This window comes from Pipistrellus hanaki, assembly GCF_964339955.1.
Source record: "Pipistrellus hanaki genome assembly, chromosome: 10".
Classification (NCBI taxonomy): Eukaryota; Metazoa; Chordata; class Mammalia; order Chiroptera; family Vespertilionidae; genus Pipistrellus; species Pipistrellus hanaki.
In genome coordinates, this window is record NC_140512.1 from 43,415,274 (window position 1) to 43,434,024 (window position 18,751).

Below are 18,751 nucleotides of genomic sequence, written 5' to 3' on the forward strand. Positions count from 1 at the left end.
GTTTGGTTCTGTTATCAAACACTGCTTTGTGCCTGGCTGAATGTAAACAGCCTGAATAACTTCATGATAAAATCTCCCTCTTTTTCTGTGGCTCTCGGGCTATCACACACAGCTCTATTTTCCAATTTGTATACTCTAACAAAACTGAACAATAACAAGCGGGACAGTCACTGTGAGGATGGTATGAACAATTGTGCCTGCGAAATGCATAGGGTGAATAATGTCTTTGCCGTGGGCAACTGGGCTTTCACGTAGGAAATGGTGGGATTGTGTTTCCTAACCTTACCTGAAGAATACTGTGAGGGCTCAAGAATGAAACCTGCCCGTCTTCAAAAATAGATTCCATTACAGCCCAAATGAATTAGCAATTAAATCTCAAGATTGAATAGGATTAAGCTGTTTTATCTTTGAATCCTTGAGAGAGCTTTCTTTGAGTCTTTGAGAGAGCTTTTTTCTTGTGAACAGAAGAAATGTCTGCAATAGTTTAGAATGCAGGTTCTCTAGAATCCAGTTTTTAATAAGTAATATATCTCCAGGAATGAGATGATGTTCATAGTGCCAAATAGTGTTTATTTCGGAATAAACTACTACGTGAGATTTGAAAGTTGGGCATTTTTTAAAGGCCAAATAGTTTTCATGGGATGGGGTGAGGGGTTGATTTGAAAAGCACACATTTAGCTTATTTGTTGCCCAAGTTTCTTTGCGGTCTTGCTCATAAATAAATGAATGCAGAGGGCCGTATATAATTAGTTATCAACCAATCTTTCATGGTTTGACCCAGGGATAATTTCTGAGTTCATGAGGAGCTATATACAACTCCTCTTAGAAGCTCTTATCTTTCTTATAAACCCAGTACATGTTCTTTATAATGTACACAACACTGCCACCACCATAGTGGCAATAATTAGGTTTTAATGCTACAACTTTTTAAAGTGCTTTCTAGTACTTAGGTACTAGATGTTGAATTATATCCAACTAAAATTCATATGTTGAGATCCAAACTCCAACATATATTGGGTACCTCACAATGTTATCTTATTTGGAAACAGGGCCACTGCATATCCTAAGTACTAGTTACAATGAGGTCACACTGGGGAGATTGGGGCCTTAACCCACTAGGACTCCTATCTTTACAAAAAGAATGTATGGTATATATGGCACACTATCACCTTTATGGGCAGCACATTATAGTTAAAATGTGGTGGTCACCATATTTCCTGTAGACTGTGGAAGGCAGAGCTGAGGGGAACCATAATGGTAAAGACCAAAGGTTAATTAGTGAGAAAGTCCTGGTTTTAAATCCCAGCTCCACTGTTAATTCACCATGTACTTGCTCCAAGTAATGTACTACTTCCTCTAATCTTTAATTTCTGCATCTATAGAATGGACTTCATAATAATCATCACCCACATTACTACATTTATGTTGTTTTGAAGATTAAGTGAGATAAAGCGTATTGAACACATAATGAACCCTCAATAAGTGCTGCTTGCCTGATATTATTTATCGTTTGGTCCAGAGAGAGTTTCTGAACTGTTCTGCTCCATCCCAGGACAGAGTTTTTGTAGACTCCACTGCAGCTTCATATTGATTCATGCCAATGTCAATTACAATAGACCCACTGTCTCATCAAAACATGTCAGTGAAATTCATGGGAGAAATGCGTATCTCAAATAATCTTTCCATTTGGGAGAATGATATAATTTTCCTAGCAGCTGAAGTCTCTCTTTTATTTCTTTTCTAGGCCCCTGAAAAGGCACTGAGGGAAATGGAGTGAATAGGCTATCCATAAGACATCTTCTTACCAGGATAATAATACAAAATATAATTAAGCTAGTAGATTCAAGCTAACTAAATTTATTTGCTGAGGCATTTTAACACTCTATTAGTTCTTTCTCAAAGTCAACATGGACTAAATTAGTTACTTGGCTAAATTGTGTGCATCAGTGAAATATAATGTGGAGATATCTTCACAGTCACGTGATGTACAAGCATATAGAAAATTGTATAAGATAACCAGGCTATTTTTATATATAGTTATTATCCTCATAATTAGATTTTGTTATTCTCAAGGACAGATTTATCAGCACTTTTCTTGATGTTATTAAATCATTAACCACTAATGTGGTTCAGTGTTTCCTGTTACTAAGGGTTGGAGCAGCGTTTTGATATTTGAAGTCTAGCACCACTATCATGTTCTGTAAGTATTGTGTATGCAATAGAACTGCTTTCATTCAGTCAAAATAAGCGAGTGGTCATTAGAGTAATGGTGCTTCTTGCTAAACCAATGACACAACAAAACAAGTATGTGGCTCCATATTGAGTACCGGGTTCAGTAGACCTGAATGTGTGCCTTGGATTTAAGTAACATCATGTCTCTCAGCTTCAGCCCATTTATCTTCAGAATGAGGTACTTCAATTCAATTGCACACTTTTAAACATCTATTATGTGCTTGGCAGTGAACTCTGTACTGTGACTATTACAGAGATGGGCCCTCGAAGAAGACATAAACTCCAACATCCTTCCAAAGTTGTATATCCACATGGTATCAATTAAACATTACCAATTCAAAAGATATGATTGCAAAAAATTTAAAGAAAGGTCAGATTTTTATCTGTAGGTCTGTAATAAAGAACTTGGGAGAGACCGGGTTATTTATGGTGTCTCACTATCCATTCCTACCTATTGCAGTAGAAGATTCTTTTGAGGGCATGACTTTCTGCTCCTCTTCTCTGAATGACCAACTCTTCACCTACTTAGCAACAATACTTAGTTCTTCAAGAAGCTTTTGTTGACCATGACCTTCAACCACTCTGAACGAGGCCTTTTTTGTTTCCCAGAACAACCAGTGCAAAGCTCTATCCATTAAGATACATATAGTTCTACACTGTAATTTTAAATTTATATAGTACTTAGCATTGCCACCCTATTTTTTTTTTTGTCTCTAGAAGGCAGTCATTGTGTTTATCTTCAACCCTCAATAATTGGTAGCTGCTCAGTGAGTGCCTGCTTGTCAGTTTATTCTCTTTTCCATAAATTGGTGTGCAATTTGCACTGTGAATTCTACTTTTTCTACTCCTGTGTTTTGGTTTGGAGACACAAAGAGCAATTCTCATTTATCTTTCCCGTGAGAGCTCCTCAAATATTGAGAACACATTCTATCTTTAACACATATATGAATCCTCTGTGAATATTGTTAAAATGCAGATTCTGATTTGCAAAGCATGGGAGGGTCTCTGATAGCGATGCTGATACTACTGGTCCACAGACATGCTTTGAGTATCTGACATTCAGAGGAGCCTCTTATTCTGTCTGCAGACTGTCCACTTGCTTGGCTAACCAGCATATTGCTCCCCACTCCCAGTCCTTTTTTGGGTTTCAGATACTCACAGCTGTGGTTTGAAATTTTAAATTAAAAAAATCCACAAATTGGCCAGCTGGCCTGGCTCAGTGGTTGAGCTCCTAGCTATGAACCAAGAGGTCATGGTTCTATTACAGGTCAGGGCACCTGTCCAGGTTTCAGGCTCGATTCTAAGTGGAAAGTATGCAGGAGGCAGCAAAGCAATGATTCTCTTTCATTACTGATGTTTCTATCTCTCTCTCTCCATCTCTCTTCCTCTCTGAAATCAATAAAAATATATTTTTAAAAATTTCCCCCCCAAAAAATACATACATTTTATTTCCTTTTAAATTTTTTTCATTGTTTATTACAAATAGTAGTATATGTGTCTTTCTTTTTTCCCCCCCACTGACCTTCCCCCAGCTTCCCTTACCCCCCACCCCTCAGCATTTACCCTCCTCCCCCAACCCCCAGTGTCTTGCAGCTGTTGGTTGTGCTTATATGCATGCATACAAGTCCTTCCATTGATCTTTTACCACCATGCCCCCTGCAACTCTCCCCTACCTTCCCGCTGTAGTCTGACAGTCTGTTTGATGCTTCATAAGTTTTAACCTGTGCACTGTTCCAAGTAGCAGAATAAAATATCACACTCTCCCAGTTCCATCTTGCCCAGAATGTGAACTAACTATCCAGACACGATTTATACTGTGATGCATGGGACTCCATGTGTCAGTGAATAGGATCATGACTCAAATGTCATAAATTAGATTAGCATTCCCAATTATTCTTAGAAATGAGTTAATAGTCATTTCAGGCTAAGAAGCACAGTTGTAATACAACACATATGCCAATGCATTAGTACAGAAAGGCTTTTGTAGAGTAAAATAGCAGGCTATTTTGAATTTTGCAATGCAATATACTCAAGCAATGCATCTGGAAGTCTCACTTTTATCAAATATAACAGAGTGGTTAATAGGTGCCAGACATTTTTCTAAGCACTTCACGTAATTCAATGCCTGTAATCTCTATTGAGGGAGGTACCATCGCAGTGTAGTGAGGACTGTTATTAGTTGCATTGGACAGATGAGGAAACTGAGACACAGAAAGCTTAAGGAATCTGCCCTAAGTTACACAGATCTATGTAAAGGAAGTTTGATGATGGGCCTATTAGTCTGATTCCAGAGTGCATCTCAGAGCTGTTCCTTTCACTGCTTTCAGGAGCCATGGCCACACAATGTACTGGTTTCTCCCACTCTAAATTCCCTTGTTAGGCATACTAATATTCCTCCAACTTCCACTAAGCTACCGCTTGAGCAGAGACATTCATCTTATATGGGGGAATTAATATTTTATTCAAAATATTTGTAGGAACCTATCTATCAATACTCCATAAAAACTGCATTCACTTGAAGTCATTTAGCCACATGCCACCTGAATCCAAGCTATCTCTAGCAATAATATTAGCATCCCTATTATTTGATTCCAGAGTAAAATAAGCAACTAAGAATATTTGCATTCAGAGCCATTCCCTTTCCAGAGAGCTTGCCAAGCAATCAAATATGCTTAACATTCTAGAACAATGATTTCATATATCCTACTTCATCTCAGATGAAAATTGCACTGAACTATGAACAATTATATTCTATATTTTATCGCATCTAAGAAACTTTATAATATACATTTAATCATTTTCCTTTACTTAACGTTGTATGCCATTATTATTATTATTAAAAACATCTGATTTTTCTATTCTAAATTTTTGGTAAAAAGCAAATACATAACCATGTTGTTGAGAATGATTCTATTTATTTGTATATGTGTAGAATATTAAATGTTTCTCAAATTGGCACAAGACATAGTCTCATGACCTCTTAAAATGAGACTCTCACAATACAAATGTGAATTTAGGAAGGTGATCAAAATTCACTAGTAGAGGCATTACAGTATATGCAAAAGGATCTGCAATATCCTCTAGACTTATTAAAATTCATGAGACTTTTAAAATATCACCCAGCCTGAGAGAGGTGTAAACAGAAAAATCTATTTCAGAGAAATAAAAAGCTTACAATAAATTCACCTTGAAAATGGTTTTCTTCTGTACAAATCCTAAAGTTTTTACCCCATTTATGCCAACAGTCATGTTAGAAAGGGTTTAATGCAGATAACTCCGATGTGTTTTATTTCTCAATAAGCTACTATAGTATTGATAAAATTTCTTCAAATGTGCCCACGGGAGGCTTTCCCTAATGACTGATGGCAGCCACAATGCAGTTGTATTCATAAACAAGCAAAGAAAATTCCCATCAATTTCTGAAAAAGTGCTCTGTCAGTGTCCTAAGTGAAGTCAAAGATGTTATCCTCTGATGGCAGCTATATGACCAAGACACCCGGATGGAGGTCATCTTAATTTCACATGCAGGAAAACATTCTAGATCTGCTTGAAAGAATCTCCATACGCTACTGAACTGTGAAACAATGATGCTTCACCTTTATAACTGGAACATATTTTTAAGTGATTTGGAAAATTAGTGCAACCACTACAACAAATGGTTGAAAGGATAGGACAGAATAACCCTTTCATTTTAAACAGTATCCCCTTACATGGCTCATTGAACACATGGGCATCAGTAGGTAGCAGATAATTTGTTACAAGCACGTCAGTGGCACTTGGCACAGAGCTGGGTCTGCCCGCAGCCATGCCTCCCAAGCCCAGCCTATACTCACTGCCCACCAGTGGCCACTTCATTTGTTAAGCAGAAAATATGCCACAAGTTTTCCACATTACAACTCCTACTTTAAGTCATGTTTCTTTCATCTAAAATATTCTCAGTTATTTTCAATCAAGAAGAGTAAAAGGTAAGGAAAGAAGGGGACTAAAAAAAAAAAATCTGAAAATTATCATGAGTGACTATTCTCACTGAAAAATACTACCCTGGTTTTGCAGAATGCTTTTAAGACAGGCAATTCATAACACATATGTTGCTACAAATCTTTGTAGCCTGCAAAACTTCTCTATTTACATAATCCCATTTAAATCTTTCAATAGGTGTTATTGCTTTCTGAGATTAGGAACCTGAGACACAGAGTGACTTCTCTGAGTTTATAAACAAAATCAATGAAACTAGATACTTGAATATATATATATATATATATATATATATATATATATATATATATATTGTTGATTTTTCACAGAGAGGAAGGGAGAGGGATAGAGAGTTAGAAACATTGATGAGAGAGAAATAAATAAGCTGCTGCCTAATGCACACCCCCTACTGGGGATGTGCCAACAACCAAGGTACATACCCTTGACCGGAATAAAATCTGGGACATCAGTCAGCAGGCTGATAATCCATCCATTGAGCCAAACATGCAGGGCTGAATTCAGACCTTTAAATGTTTACCTTGGCTTTCACTAGCCAAACATCTGGTTATAGAGGCTAATCTAGAAAGATACTTTGAGAACTTTTATTTTGCAAATATTGATTGATTGAATCTTTGGTTAAGAATAAAGTGGAGCCCTAACTGGTTTGGCTCAGTGAATAGAAAGTCAGCCTGGGGACTGAGGGGTCCCAGGTTCAATTCCAGTCAAAGGTATGTACTTTAGTTTCAGGCACATCCCCAGGGGGGGGGGGGGGGCGTGCAGGAGGCTGCCGATTGATGTTTCTCTCTCATTGATGTTTCAACTTTCTATCCCTCTCCCTTTCTCTCTGTAAAAAAAAAAAATCAATAATATATATACATATATATATATATATATATATATATATATATATATATATATATATATATTAAAAGAATAAAGCAGAGAGCACACTACTCCAATTATCAACATTTACAAAACCAAAGAAATTACTAAATTAATCTGTCAAATACCACTTGATTTTCAGATTTTTAAATGTTTTAAATTTACTAAAATCAATTAAGATATGGGACGTAAAAGTGAGTGATAGTAAAAATTGGAAACCTATGTCAGGACAATTATTTTTTCATTTTATTTATTAACTCATGGTTCAGGATTTGGGACCAATTTGTACCATTTCAGATATACTCCAGACAAAAATATAGTGTTTCAAGAAATTATAATGTTCTATCATCTTTAAGTTATTTAGCCCATAATTATTTTTTTTAAGTTTCAACAAAGTTTTATTGGGAGGTGTTGTTTGCCTAGAAACACACTAGAACTTGGGGAAGAGGATGTGTTCACTTTGAAAGAAAAGATTTCCCCACCACTATGAGAAAGGCATGGTGCAGGGTGAGCACAGGGCAGTGTGGATCTGTATTCTCACCTCCCTGTCCTTTCTTTGCACTTCTTTCTCATTTAGCAAGTACTAGAGAACAATAACACAGAATCAAAAAAACAAACAAACAAACAAAAAATCCAGCAAGATCAACCTCCAACCAGGCCACACCAGGGCAGAGAGGGTCAAGGGTCACACATATGCAACTTTGTCAACTGTGTGTCTTTGCTTTCCCACAATGACTCACCCAGATATTCCCATCTTGATGATAAGGTTTCCAGTTCCTCCCAGTGTCACTGTAGAGCATGCGGTATTGGGTCACCCAGTCTGAGCTGCTGTATCTTCCTTGGGTTGCAATGGCGCTGATCTGCTTCCGATTGCCAAAGTCAACCTGAAGCCATTGATAATGGTCACTGTCAGATGGAGACCATCCCCCAGCACCTGAACAAAGTAGAGACAAAGTAGAGAATAGACATTTAAAGTTAAACTTCTATAATTGACAATGGATTATTTTTTGTGTTGTAATTGGCCTTGGCAGTGCTGTATTTCACACAGATATTATGAAATGTCCTTTACAGATGCCACTGGGACTTCCACTAATATCCTTCCAGCTGGGTTACAGTGATGCTCTAACCTCTTTATGGTATAATTATGTACGCATTTTCTCCTGAGCAAATGTCTTCATAATTCCTCAATTAGATCTTATTAGTACATGTCAAAGTCTAATTGGCTGAGGGTTGATCAATTTACCATGAATTCTTCAACTAAAAATAACTAGGAAAAATATAAAACTATCTATTAATTCTTCACACAAGGTTTTATCTTTTAGTAGATTTTAAATGTAACAAAAATTATACACAACTCTAAAATATATTTTGCTGTCAAAAGGTCAGAGTTCAAGGAACAGTAGTTCTTAAGATGAGGCCATAGTCTTACATTAAGCCCCTGTACTTATGAGAACTAAGGTAGTAAATTCGGTAATATGTTCACTAACTCTTAAGATACATATAACCTATGACTCTTGATAATCACATTTCCAGGAAAATAATTTGAGTTGCTAAATAAAATGAAATTTTTTTAGCAAAACATAATAAATAATTGGTAAATAGTAAGAATGAAAAAATATTTAGTAGAAATATGGAACTAATACAGAACAAAAAGGCTCCTAATTTATACCACTATGTAAATGTAAAATAACTGTGGTTGCACATAAATACATTTCAGAAAATATGGCATAATGCTTGGTTCTAACAGGCAACATAAGTTTTTGAGTGAGTTTGGTTGCTAATGTGAGAAAATAAGAGAAAAATATTCAACACATTATCCAATTTAGAGTACACCAAAATATATGCATAATTTTCAATAAGGAATTTAAAGCCTGACAATAAATTCATTCAATGAGGGCCATGCTAATAAAATCATTTTGTAAATCATCACAGATAGGTCATTCATTTAATGATGTTTATATGCTTACTTCTGCTTTCAGCTATGGTAGAATAGCTCTCCCACCACAAAAAGTCACAAACCTGACAAAGTGTATAAAATTACCCTTTTTGGAGATTGGACAACAGGCAGTGCAGGACCCTGATCCATGAGAGAAGATAAATAAATGAGGTGAGTACTGCCAGCTCCTGGCTTTCTGCCTGGTTCATCTTCTGGATCACAGAACATGAAGGAGTATCCCAAATAGAAACAGCAGCATTACTAAGATGAAGACAAATCTGAAGCATAGCTACCGAAGACAGAGTACCAGAGAAAGGCAGCTATGCCAAGAAAGAGCACTAAGAAGCTGCACAGGATCACCAATGAGTCTCTACAGCTCAAACTCTGGATGAAAACTGAGCTGGGTATTTGAAACCAACCTTCTTCAAGACCACCTGGAGGGAATTTTTCAAATGAGTAACCAGAAGATGCCCAGGGCTAAGACTAGGTTGATTTCAGACGAAATAAGATAGAGCAAACTTGTTGAATAACCCTGGGCTAAGTAGAGATCTCAGAAAGGGGTTATAATAATTTAGTCCTAAAATATGGGCTTCCCTGCACACATCTGAACAAAGGTTGGTAGCTAACCTGAAGAAAGATCAAACTTACCCACAAATAAATAACTCTGCTCAAACAAAACTCAACACCCCATTAAGGAAGGCCTACACATTTGAGAAATCAGGAAAATAGTGGCCTATTACCAGAGAAAAGTCAATCAATAGAAATTGACTGAAAAACGACAGAGATGATAAAATTAGAAGACCAGGACTTTAAAAAAGAGATGATAAATTAGTGCCATTTATAAAAAGATGATATATAAATATTGGAGATACAAATATGAAATCTTAATGGAGAAAAGAAAGATCAAAAAAGAAAAAAAATGAAAGTTTTTGGACCAAAAAATACATCTGAAATAAAACTTTTAATGGATGGGCTTAACAGAAGATTAGAAATTGAGAGGTTGAAAAAACACTTTAAAATTGAAGCTCAGAAAAGGCTTACAAATGAACAGCACTCCACTAATCTATAGGAAAATATTGTGTCCTAACAATCATGCAAATGGAATACTAAAAGAAGAGAAGGTAGAAATTAGAAGAAAAATATTAATTTGAAGAAATAATGGTTGAAAAATATAACCCCAGATATATGAGAAATTTACAAGATTCCAAGAAAGATAAATAAAAGAAAAACACACCAAGACACCTCATAATCAATTGGTAAAACAAACAAGCAAACAAACAAAAACGATGCTAATGAGAAAATCTTGAATGTAAGAAGAGGGCAATACCATCTGAGCAAAAATAACTCAAGCTGAATTATAATACAACAACATATCTGAGGTGATGAAAACAAAATAAAAAAGGGAAGCTGACAATCAAATGCTCTATATCCAGCCAAAATATCCTTTAAAATGAAAGCAACATAATAATATTTAGGACAAAAGCTGAGCAAATCCATCACCAGTAGGTATGTACTATAAGAAACGGACGTTTTGCAGTTCTGAGGATAAGTTACTGTATTGAAACTCACATATCCATGAAAAAAACATGCTGAACATGGTAAATATGTCCATAAGTATAAAATATTTGATCATGTTTTTAAATTTCTTGAAAAGATAACTGAGTATTTAAAATAAAAGCCGTAACAATGAATTAGAGATGTAGAAGTAAAATGCATGACTATATTTGAAGTGATATATTATTTTATGGTTGTGAAGTCTAGATCAAGGGCCAGCAAACTTTCTTTGTAAAGGGTTAAGTACTGAATGTTTTAGGCTCTGCAGGCTATACTATATCTGTTATAAGTAGTAAATTCTGGTGGTGCAGCATGAAGTTATAGATAATACAGTAAGCTCTCCATTTTACAGACCTTGATTTAACAGACTTCAGATTTAATGAATAAAATTTCCCGTCTGTATGTCATATGTGAAAATTAACACTTTGTTAATTTTAAAATCCTTTAAAGCAAAATATGCTTAGAATTGAATCAAAAGTTATTTTTTGGTTGTTAATTCACTGTTATTTTTAACAAATTTTAACGAATAAGCTGTATGTTGGAAAAAACACTGCAGCAGTTTATATAAATAAATATTACATACATACCTACAATTATAGTCTACATATTTTAATCCAAGATCATCACTCATAAACAAAGTCTGGGAGATGTTTAGCATGTGATCACACATCTCTCATGGTAACTGGCTCTGTTGCCCAGTGGTGTGACTTTCTGCAGCAGTTTTAGCACATGCAGGCCGATGTTTCCAGGTGCACTAAGCCACGCCCAAACCATCTGTTTACTCTGGGTGAGGGGGTGAATGCATGCATTCACTAGACTTACTCAGTATAAGTTTAAAATACAATAATACATATAGAAAACTATTCTGTGAAATTAAACTTTTCATGCACACTTAATTTTGATTATACAAACATGTCTGCATAAGGGGAAACAGGTAAACTATCGTAATTTGTCAATTATTTATATATTTATTTGCATTTTTTCTTCATTGATTAAGATGTTACATGTGTCCTAATTAAATCATTGCTCCCTCCACTCCATCCCCTACTCATGCCCTCATGCCCCTGGTGTCTGTGTCCATTGGTTAGGCTTATAAGCATGCATACAAGTCCTTTGCTTGATCTCTCTCCCTTACCCCCACCCTCCCCTACCTCCCTCTGAGGTTTGATGGTCTGATTGATGCTTCTCTGTATCTGGATCTGTTTTTTGTTTGTTTGTTTGTTTGTTTGTTTGTTTGTTTTTGTGTGTGTGTGTCTGTGTTTTATTAGTTTATGTTGTTTATTATATTCCATAAATGAGTGATATCATGTAATATTTATCTTTCTCTGACTGGCTTATTTCACTTATTATAATGCTCTCCAGTTCCATCCATGCTATTGCAAATGATAAGAATTCCTTCCTTTTTTTTTTTTTTTTTTTAACACAGCGTAGTATTCCAATGTGTAGATGTACCACAGTTTTTTAATCCACTCATCTGTTGATGGGCACCTAGGGTGTTTCCAAATCTTAGCTATGGTAAATTGTGCCACTATGAACATAAGAGTCCATACACTGAGTGGCCAAATTATTATGATCTCTGAACAGATAATAATTTGGCCACTCAGTGTATGTGTGTATGTGTGTGTGTGTGTGTGTGTGTGTGTGTGTGTGTGTGTCTGTGTGTGTCTGTGTGTGTTTAGAGGCCCAGTGCATTAATTCATGCATGGGTGGGGGTCCAGCCAGCCTGGCCAGGGGGAAGGAACATTGGCAGTTGCCTGCTGGTCGAACTCCTGGTTGAGGGGACAATTTGCATATTAGCCTTTTATTATATAGGTTATACACTGAGTGGCCAGATTATTATTCATTCAGAGATCATAAAAATCTGGCCACTCAGTATATATCCCACAGTGACCCCACTTCTAGGAATAATTTGTTATTTTTTTTAAAAAAAAAACAGGCATTCAGAAAACCTACTTTATTATATAATGGACTTGCAGCTTTAATGGACACCACCTCACCCACATTAATTTGTTTTATTGAGGTCGTACTGTACATAATAAAAGGTGAAAAAAACTGGAAAAAATGCTAATTCTCTTTGAAGTATCAGCATGTTCCCTGCTAATAGCACCTCTGGTAGAGGTTGTGATGTGCCACTCAGGTCCGCCTTTATGACTGAGGACTTAGTCCCTCTGTAATTCAGTGTTGCCAGAAGACACTACTTAGCTATAATTCCTCTTTAGGAATTTCCAGAATTAAAAAGAGGGTTTACCCAAGGCCATGTGCCTTCTTGGGGTTGTACAGATGCAATGACTGCTTGAGCAGGGATTGTAGAGGTCCAGGCCCCTCGCTCCAACTTGCAAAAACTCCCTGCAGAATTGGTTGAAACCTCCTTTGAGACTGCATCGCATCTCGACCTCTCCCCTGCCTATTTCCTCTTCATTCCCTTCCCTTCAACAGATTTTGTTCACCTAAAATTCCTTAATAAATTCTATGTGTTAGTCTCTATCTCAGAATTTGTGTTCTGGAAAGTGCAGTCTGCACAACCTCCTTGGAATCACTTTCCTGAAAATCTTCTCTCTAGGGATATTAAGTAATTATCTATGCTTTCTACTTTGTGTGTGATTTGCATGTGTACTTTTTCCCATTTAGTATCTAATATTCCCTAGGGTAATATATCATCCACACACATACTTCACCTACAATTCTGTAAAATTTTAGAGGAGCTATAAATAATTTTTTTCAGATAACAATGTATCCCGTCATCAAGAGACAAAAATGTATTTCCTATCAGTTGGATATCTTGTTCCAAATTTAGAAGGAATTTTATATCTAATTGTGTATAAAGTCCTATCTATGTATTACAAAAGCAACCAGGTGGTTTGGCCATTGAAGTAAACAAGCAATTATAACAATGAGGGAAGAGGAACTATATTCAACTTATTGTTGACATTTAGAATATTCCTTCTAACTAGTCCTGCAAAGAATATTACAGAACACATTTCCTTATATCACCTATTTTTTGCTGCATTACAATTTTTCAATAAGGAGACAATTAACATAAACTAGCTAATCCCATTAATCTCATCATTTTAAAAGAATAGAACTTATTGATAACTTTAAAAGAAGCACAAATCTGAAACAAGTAAAAATGTACGTTGAAACTTATTCCTTCGCAGAAGGATATGTGGAGAGAATAGTGATTATCCTCAAGGAAAGCTCAAATGTCAGGCTTGCATGAGGAACCTAGTGGGAAGACTGAGGAAAAGAATCCTGTTTCTCTTTGATCTATCAAGCAATGTAATTTGGGGAAGTTGGTTACTTTGTTTATTTGACTTGGGACATGCATAACCTCTATCAACCCAAGGATTAAGAATGAGAACCTTTCATGACAAAAAACTCAGGAAAATGGTGCACAGGAGAGCAGAGTTGATCCCCAAGGTGGCGTGGAGAGTACAACAGGCAAACACATTCCCTGTGGATGATGTGGTAGCTCCAAGAAAAAAATGGAAAGTCAAAGAGGAGGTAGAGGAGGAGGAGATTTTAAATAGTCATAAACTCTTAGGTTCTGAGAAGACTTAAGGATAACTGTCTAGAACCAATAGAACCAAAAATATCTAGTGAATAATTAGTAAATTCTTAAGAGTAACTTGAAGATGTGCATTACATAGAACTCTTTTTTAAGAAGATTATATTTATTGTGGAAAGTATTCAGTTGTCCCCTTTTCTCCCCGTGGACACCCTCCACCGCATCCCCAGGCCTTCACTGCACTATTGTCTATGTCCATAGGTTATACATGCATGCATATAAATTATTTGGTTAATTTCTTCCTGCCAGGCCCCTGCCTTCTGAGATCCCTTAGTCTGTTCCACACTTCTACATCTTTGGGTCTATTTTGTTCGTCAGGTTATTTTGTTCATTAGATTCCACATATGAGTGAGATCATGTGATACTTATCTTTCTCTGACTTAATATAATACTCTATTCCCTAAACAGTAGGGATGTTGTTTCCTCCCTTTTATTCTCTGCTGTGTTAATCATTCTCTCTTTTTCTCTCTCTCCCATTGCTCGCCTTCCAACTCCCTCCGTTTCTTCCCCCCTTATTTTTTTTCTCTCTCTCATACACACATCCCTCCTCCTCTGTATATGTGTGTGTGCATATGTGGGAGTGCATATTGTATGTATGTGAACTATAAAGATACATAGTGTTCATATTCTAGATATTTACTTTACTGGTGTTACTTGAGTGATACATTATAATAAAGGATCTAGAGATATGAATAAAACTTGCACCAAAACTTAGTGATAGCTTATAATTATGATAGCCATTTCTGTTTTGTAAATTAGTACCTCTGAGAGAAAAAAGGAAAAGCTTAATGGGTGGCTTAGGAGAGAACATTGAGTTTCTTTTCTAGTGACAAATGGCTCCTGCATGGACATGATGCCTAAGTGTGTGGTTGTAACACCACTAGAGATTATAAGCCTGGAGTCTAATTTTCTTTAACGGTAGAAAAAAATTCAATTCAATTAAATACAGAACTATCTTTAATGACTGGTTGAGATCTATGTATCAGATGAAAAGAATAAATTGAAAAGGAGACTTGCAGGCAAGATAGCATTGTGACTTTAGGCTTGGAGGCCTCATTCCGGTCTAAATGCACAGTATTTTTAGATAAGATAGATAAAAAGAAAATTGAAAAAAATAGCCAGGATCAAAAATAAAATACTAGTAAACATCTCCATGCATGGGACAGGCAACAAAAATGCAAACAATGAGTAAGACTGAAGCTGAGGCCTGCTGGAATTGGGATCTGGGGGACACGCAGAGGAAGTGGGACACTTGGTTTCTGAGGGTCATCAATAAAAGTGTTTCTGGACCAGAGATCTGGGAAGCTGAGTAGAGAAAATCACAAAACGATAGAGCAGAAAAGGATGGGAGAGAGAGAGTGAGACAGACAGACGCTGGTTGTCAAGAAGAGCATGTAAACCAAAGTTTTAAATTGCCAAAAACAAACAAACAAACAAACAAACAAACCAAAATGCCATCAAAGTCAGTTAACATAGTCAAAATAACTTTTAACATTGGCAAATGAACTTTAGATATAATAGCAATTGAGGACCAGTGGAAATAAACTTTTGAGTTCTTAGGTGTATAAATAAGTAATGTTAGGTATTACAAATAGCAGTAATGATCAGCTTTAACAGGGAAACATAAATTATTTATAGACAAGTGCTAAAAAGAACCAAAAGATTGCTTTAGAAATAAAAAAAAAAGGTAGTCATTGATAGAAAAAAATATCTCATTGGAGGAAAATCCACAACTTACATTATCTCACAAATAATTAGTCTGCTGAAAGGTAATCGGAAAGATTTATACAGAATTCCCCATAGAAAATACAAAATATGTTAGAGTTTCAGAACATCTGCTTCTACCAAGACGGAGTACAGAAATCTAATTTACTTTCCCACCGGAAACAATGAAAAAGCAGATAAAATATATGAAACAACTGTTTGCAAGATAATAAGATCTGAGGCAAAAATGGGCCAAGATTTCTAAGGTACAGGACATAAATGGAGTTAGCCCCGTTTCCTCCTTTTCCTATCTCGAAAGAGTATCAAGGCTGAGACACAGAAAGAACTTGGCAGAATCTCTGGGTTGAGAAGATAAAACTGGGGAGACCAAGGTGGCTGGAGTTAGAAGCCAAGGAGGAAGCTGCATAGAGAGATAACTCAGAAGAATCACCAGGAGGCTCCTTGGAGTCTTCAATTAACCCACGCATGTTAGGAAACTACCCACCCACAGCTGGGCAAAGAAACATCTGAATGGAGGAAGGTACTAGTGATCTGCACTACTGACCAATAATCCCATCATTCCCCTTGTAGGTATTTTCTCAGGAGAAAATGAAGCCTGTGAACATACAAAGTCCTGCCCAGGATGTTCATAGAAACTTTATGTGTGTAATAGCCCAAAGCTGTAAACAACTCAAATGTCCATCAGCAGATAAATGGATAAACAAATTGTATATATCCACAGAACAGAATATGGTTCAGCAATAAAAAGGACTGGACATTGATACACACTAGATGATTAATCTAAATATAATTATGCTGACTGGGAGGATTTATATACAATTCTAGGAAATATAAACTGATAAATAGGAGCAAAAGAAGATCAATGATTGCTTCAGTTGGGGACAAAGAAGGGAAAGGAAGAGGTTACAAACTTCCAGAAAAGTTCTTGGGATATAAGTTGTATTCATTATCTTGATGGTGGTGGTGTTTTCATGGGTATTTTCATATATAAGAAAGATCATATTTTATAATTTAAGTATGTAGAGATTAGTGTACATCAATGATATATCAGTAAAGCTGATAACATTTGTAAGAGTAAATAGACATGGAGGATAAAGTGGGCATTTCAATGATAAATCTAAGAAATTCTAGAATAAAACCAATTCACAGAATATAAACATTTGAAGAATTATTGATTGCATTTTTTTTTTCAAAATTGAAAAAGAAAAAATGAAGAAATAACTCAACAAACTGAAAAGGTCCTCTGAACACTGAAAAGTATATGGAATGTGAGCATCTTATAAAAAATTTATCATGAGGTACAAATGAAAGCTGGTTGAAAATAGTAACTCTGATGTAATGAGACATTTAAAAAAATAGTGTTTAAGCATGAAAGTGAGAATTATCTCATTGAGAGAGACAGAAAGAGCTGGCATCATAAGAGCTAAAAGTTGCTTGCTAATGAGCTCAGATTTTATTTACAGTGGGACATAAGCAGCTAGAAGGTGTGGCGTGTGACCTACCAACAAGAAATAGGACAAAGAAGCTTCAACCAAGTCTAATTACTTGTTGATTAGAAGGAGCATTAATTAACTCCTGTTATGAGCTACAGAAGTTAAAATGTTAGTGCCATTATCATTATGAAAATATATGCTAAATTACTGCTTACATAAAATAAAGTTGAAACAAAGGAGTATCCCAGTATATTTGAAACAAAACAGAAGGGAGATGTGATTTTTATCATCTGTTGTTAATGACAGGAAGACAGAACAGCGCATCTCCCATTGCTTCCTCCTCCAAGGACAGCAGCTTTCAGATCGTTCTAGAAGAGCAGAAGGAATCACTGTGTACATGGAATTATTTCCTGAGTCAGTATAGGATGGGACATAGTAAGAAAGGCAGAGCTGCTTTAACATGTTTGAAGTATTTAGATTATATCCCAAAGGACTAGCATTATTCATAAATCTAACATTAGCTTCCTTAAGTATTTACCAAAGGAGCTGTCAGAAAAGTACCGTAAAGATAGTCCAAACAAAGAAAAAAACCCACGAGTTTAAAAAACAGGGGACTTAGTAAATCTAGAAAAAAATAGACAAAGAGAAAGTTATTCAAAAATTTGCATATAGGTGATAAACATTTAGAATAAAAGAGAAATGGCAGGGGTGGTGTTACTGGAGGTGATCATTGGTGGGTTATAAAAATGTCCTTTAATGAGCACATTCTTAGGTAGTAGAACACAAGAAATGCTATAGATGTATTTCTAACTTAATTTTAGCTAAGCATTTGACAATATCTATAAATATAAAATGGTGATATGTGGTCTGAGAGATAACAGATTTAAGTAAATTAAAAAAAAAATTAATAATTATGCCCCGACTATGTGAACCTGAAGAGAACTCCCTAACGATGTGCCACAGACTTTCATTCTGTGTTCTGTCACTTTTAATATTTTTATTATCTAAGGCACGAAAGACATGCTTATGAAATTTGTAAATTACATAAGGCTGGATAAGAGACCTAATAGGATAACTAACTGAATTACAATGTAAAATGTTCTTGACCAGCTGGAAATCTGAGCCTGCACCAGATCAATTTATTTGAACATCAATAAGAAACTAAGATGCCCATTTTCAACAAATGCATTTTCAACTTCATAATTAATTATATATTATGCTTAGAAATAATTATGGAACCATAATTTACTTTAAGAAAAATATTGGTTTGAAATGATGACATCTAACTATAATATTTTCAGTATTCTATTCAAAACAGTTTTGATACATTTTCATTCAGACTTTACATCTGCATACAAAAATGAACAAATCACATGCATCTAGGATTACAAATTATCATAAAATGAGCATAACCATGTGATACCACACAGGTATGTAAAGAAATCATTT

At 35.7% G+C, this 18,751-nt stretch overlaps 1 protein-coding gene across 1 annotated transcript in view; it reads right to left on the reverse strand.

Annotated features, from left to right (window-relative positions):
• The window catches only part of CNTNAP2 (contactin associated protein 2), a 1,655,791-nt gene that overhangs the window by 1,082,457 nt on the left and 554,583 nt on the right, over window positions 1-18,751 (reverse strand). Inside the window, exon 3 of the mRNA XM_084896487.1 lies at window positions 7,830-8,023. Coding sequence (XP_084752613.1) covers window positions 7,830-8,023 — 194 coding nt within the window. The remainder of the gene's footprint in view (window positions 1-7,829; window positions 8,024-18,751) is intronic.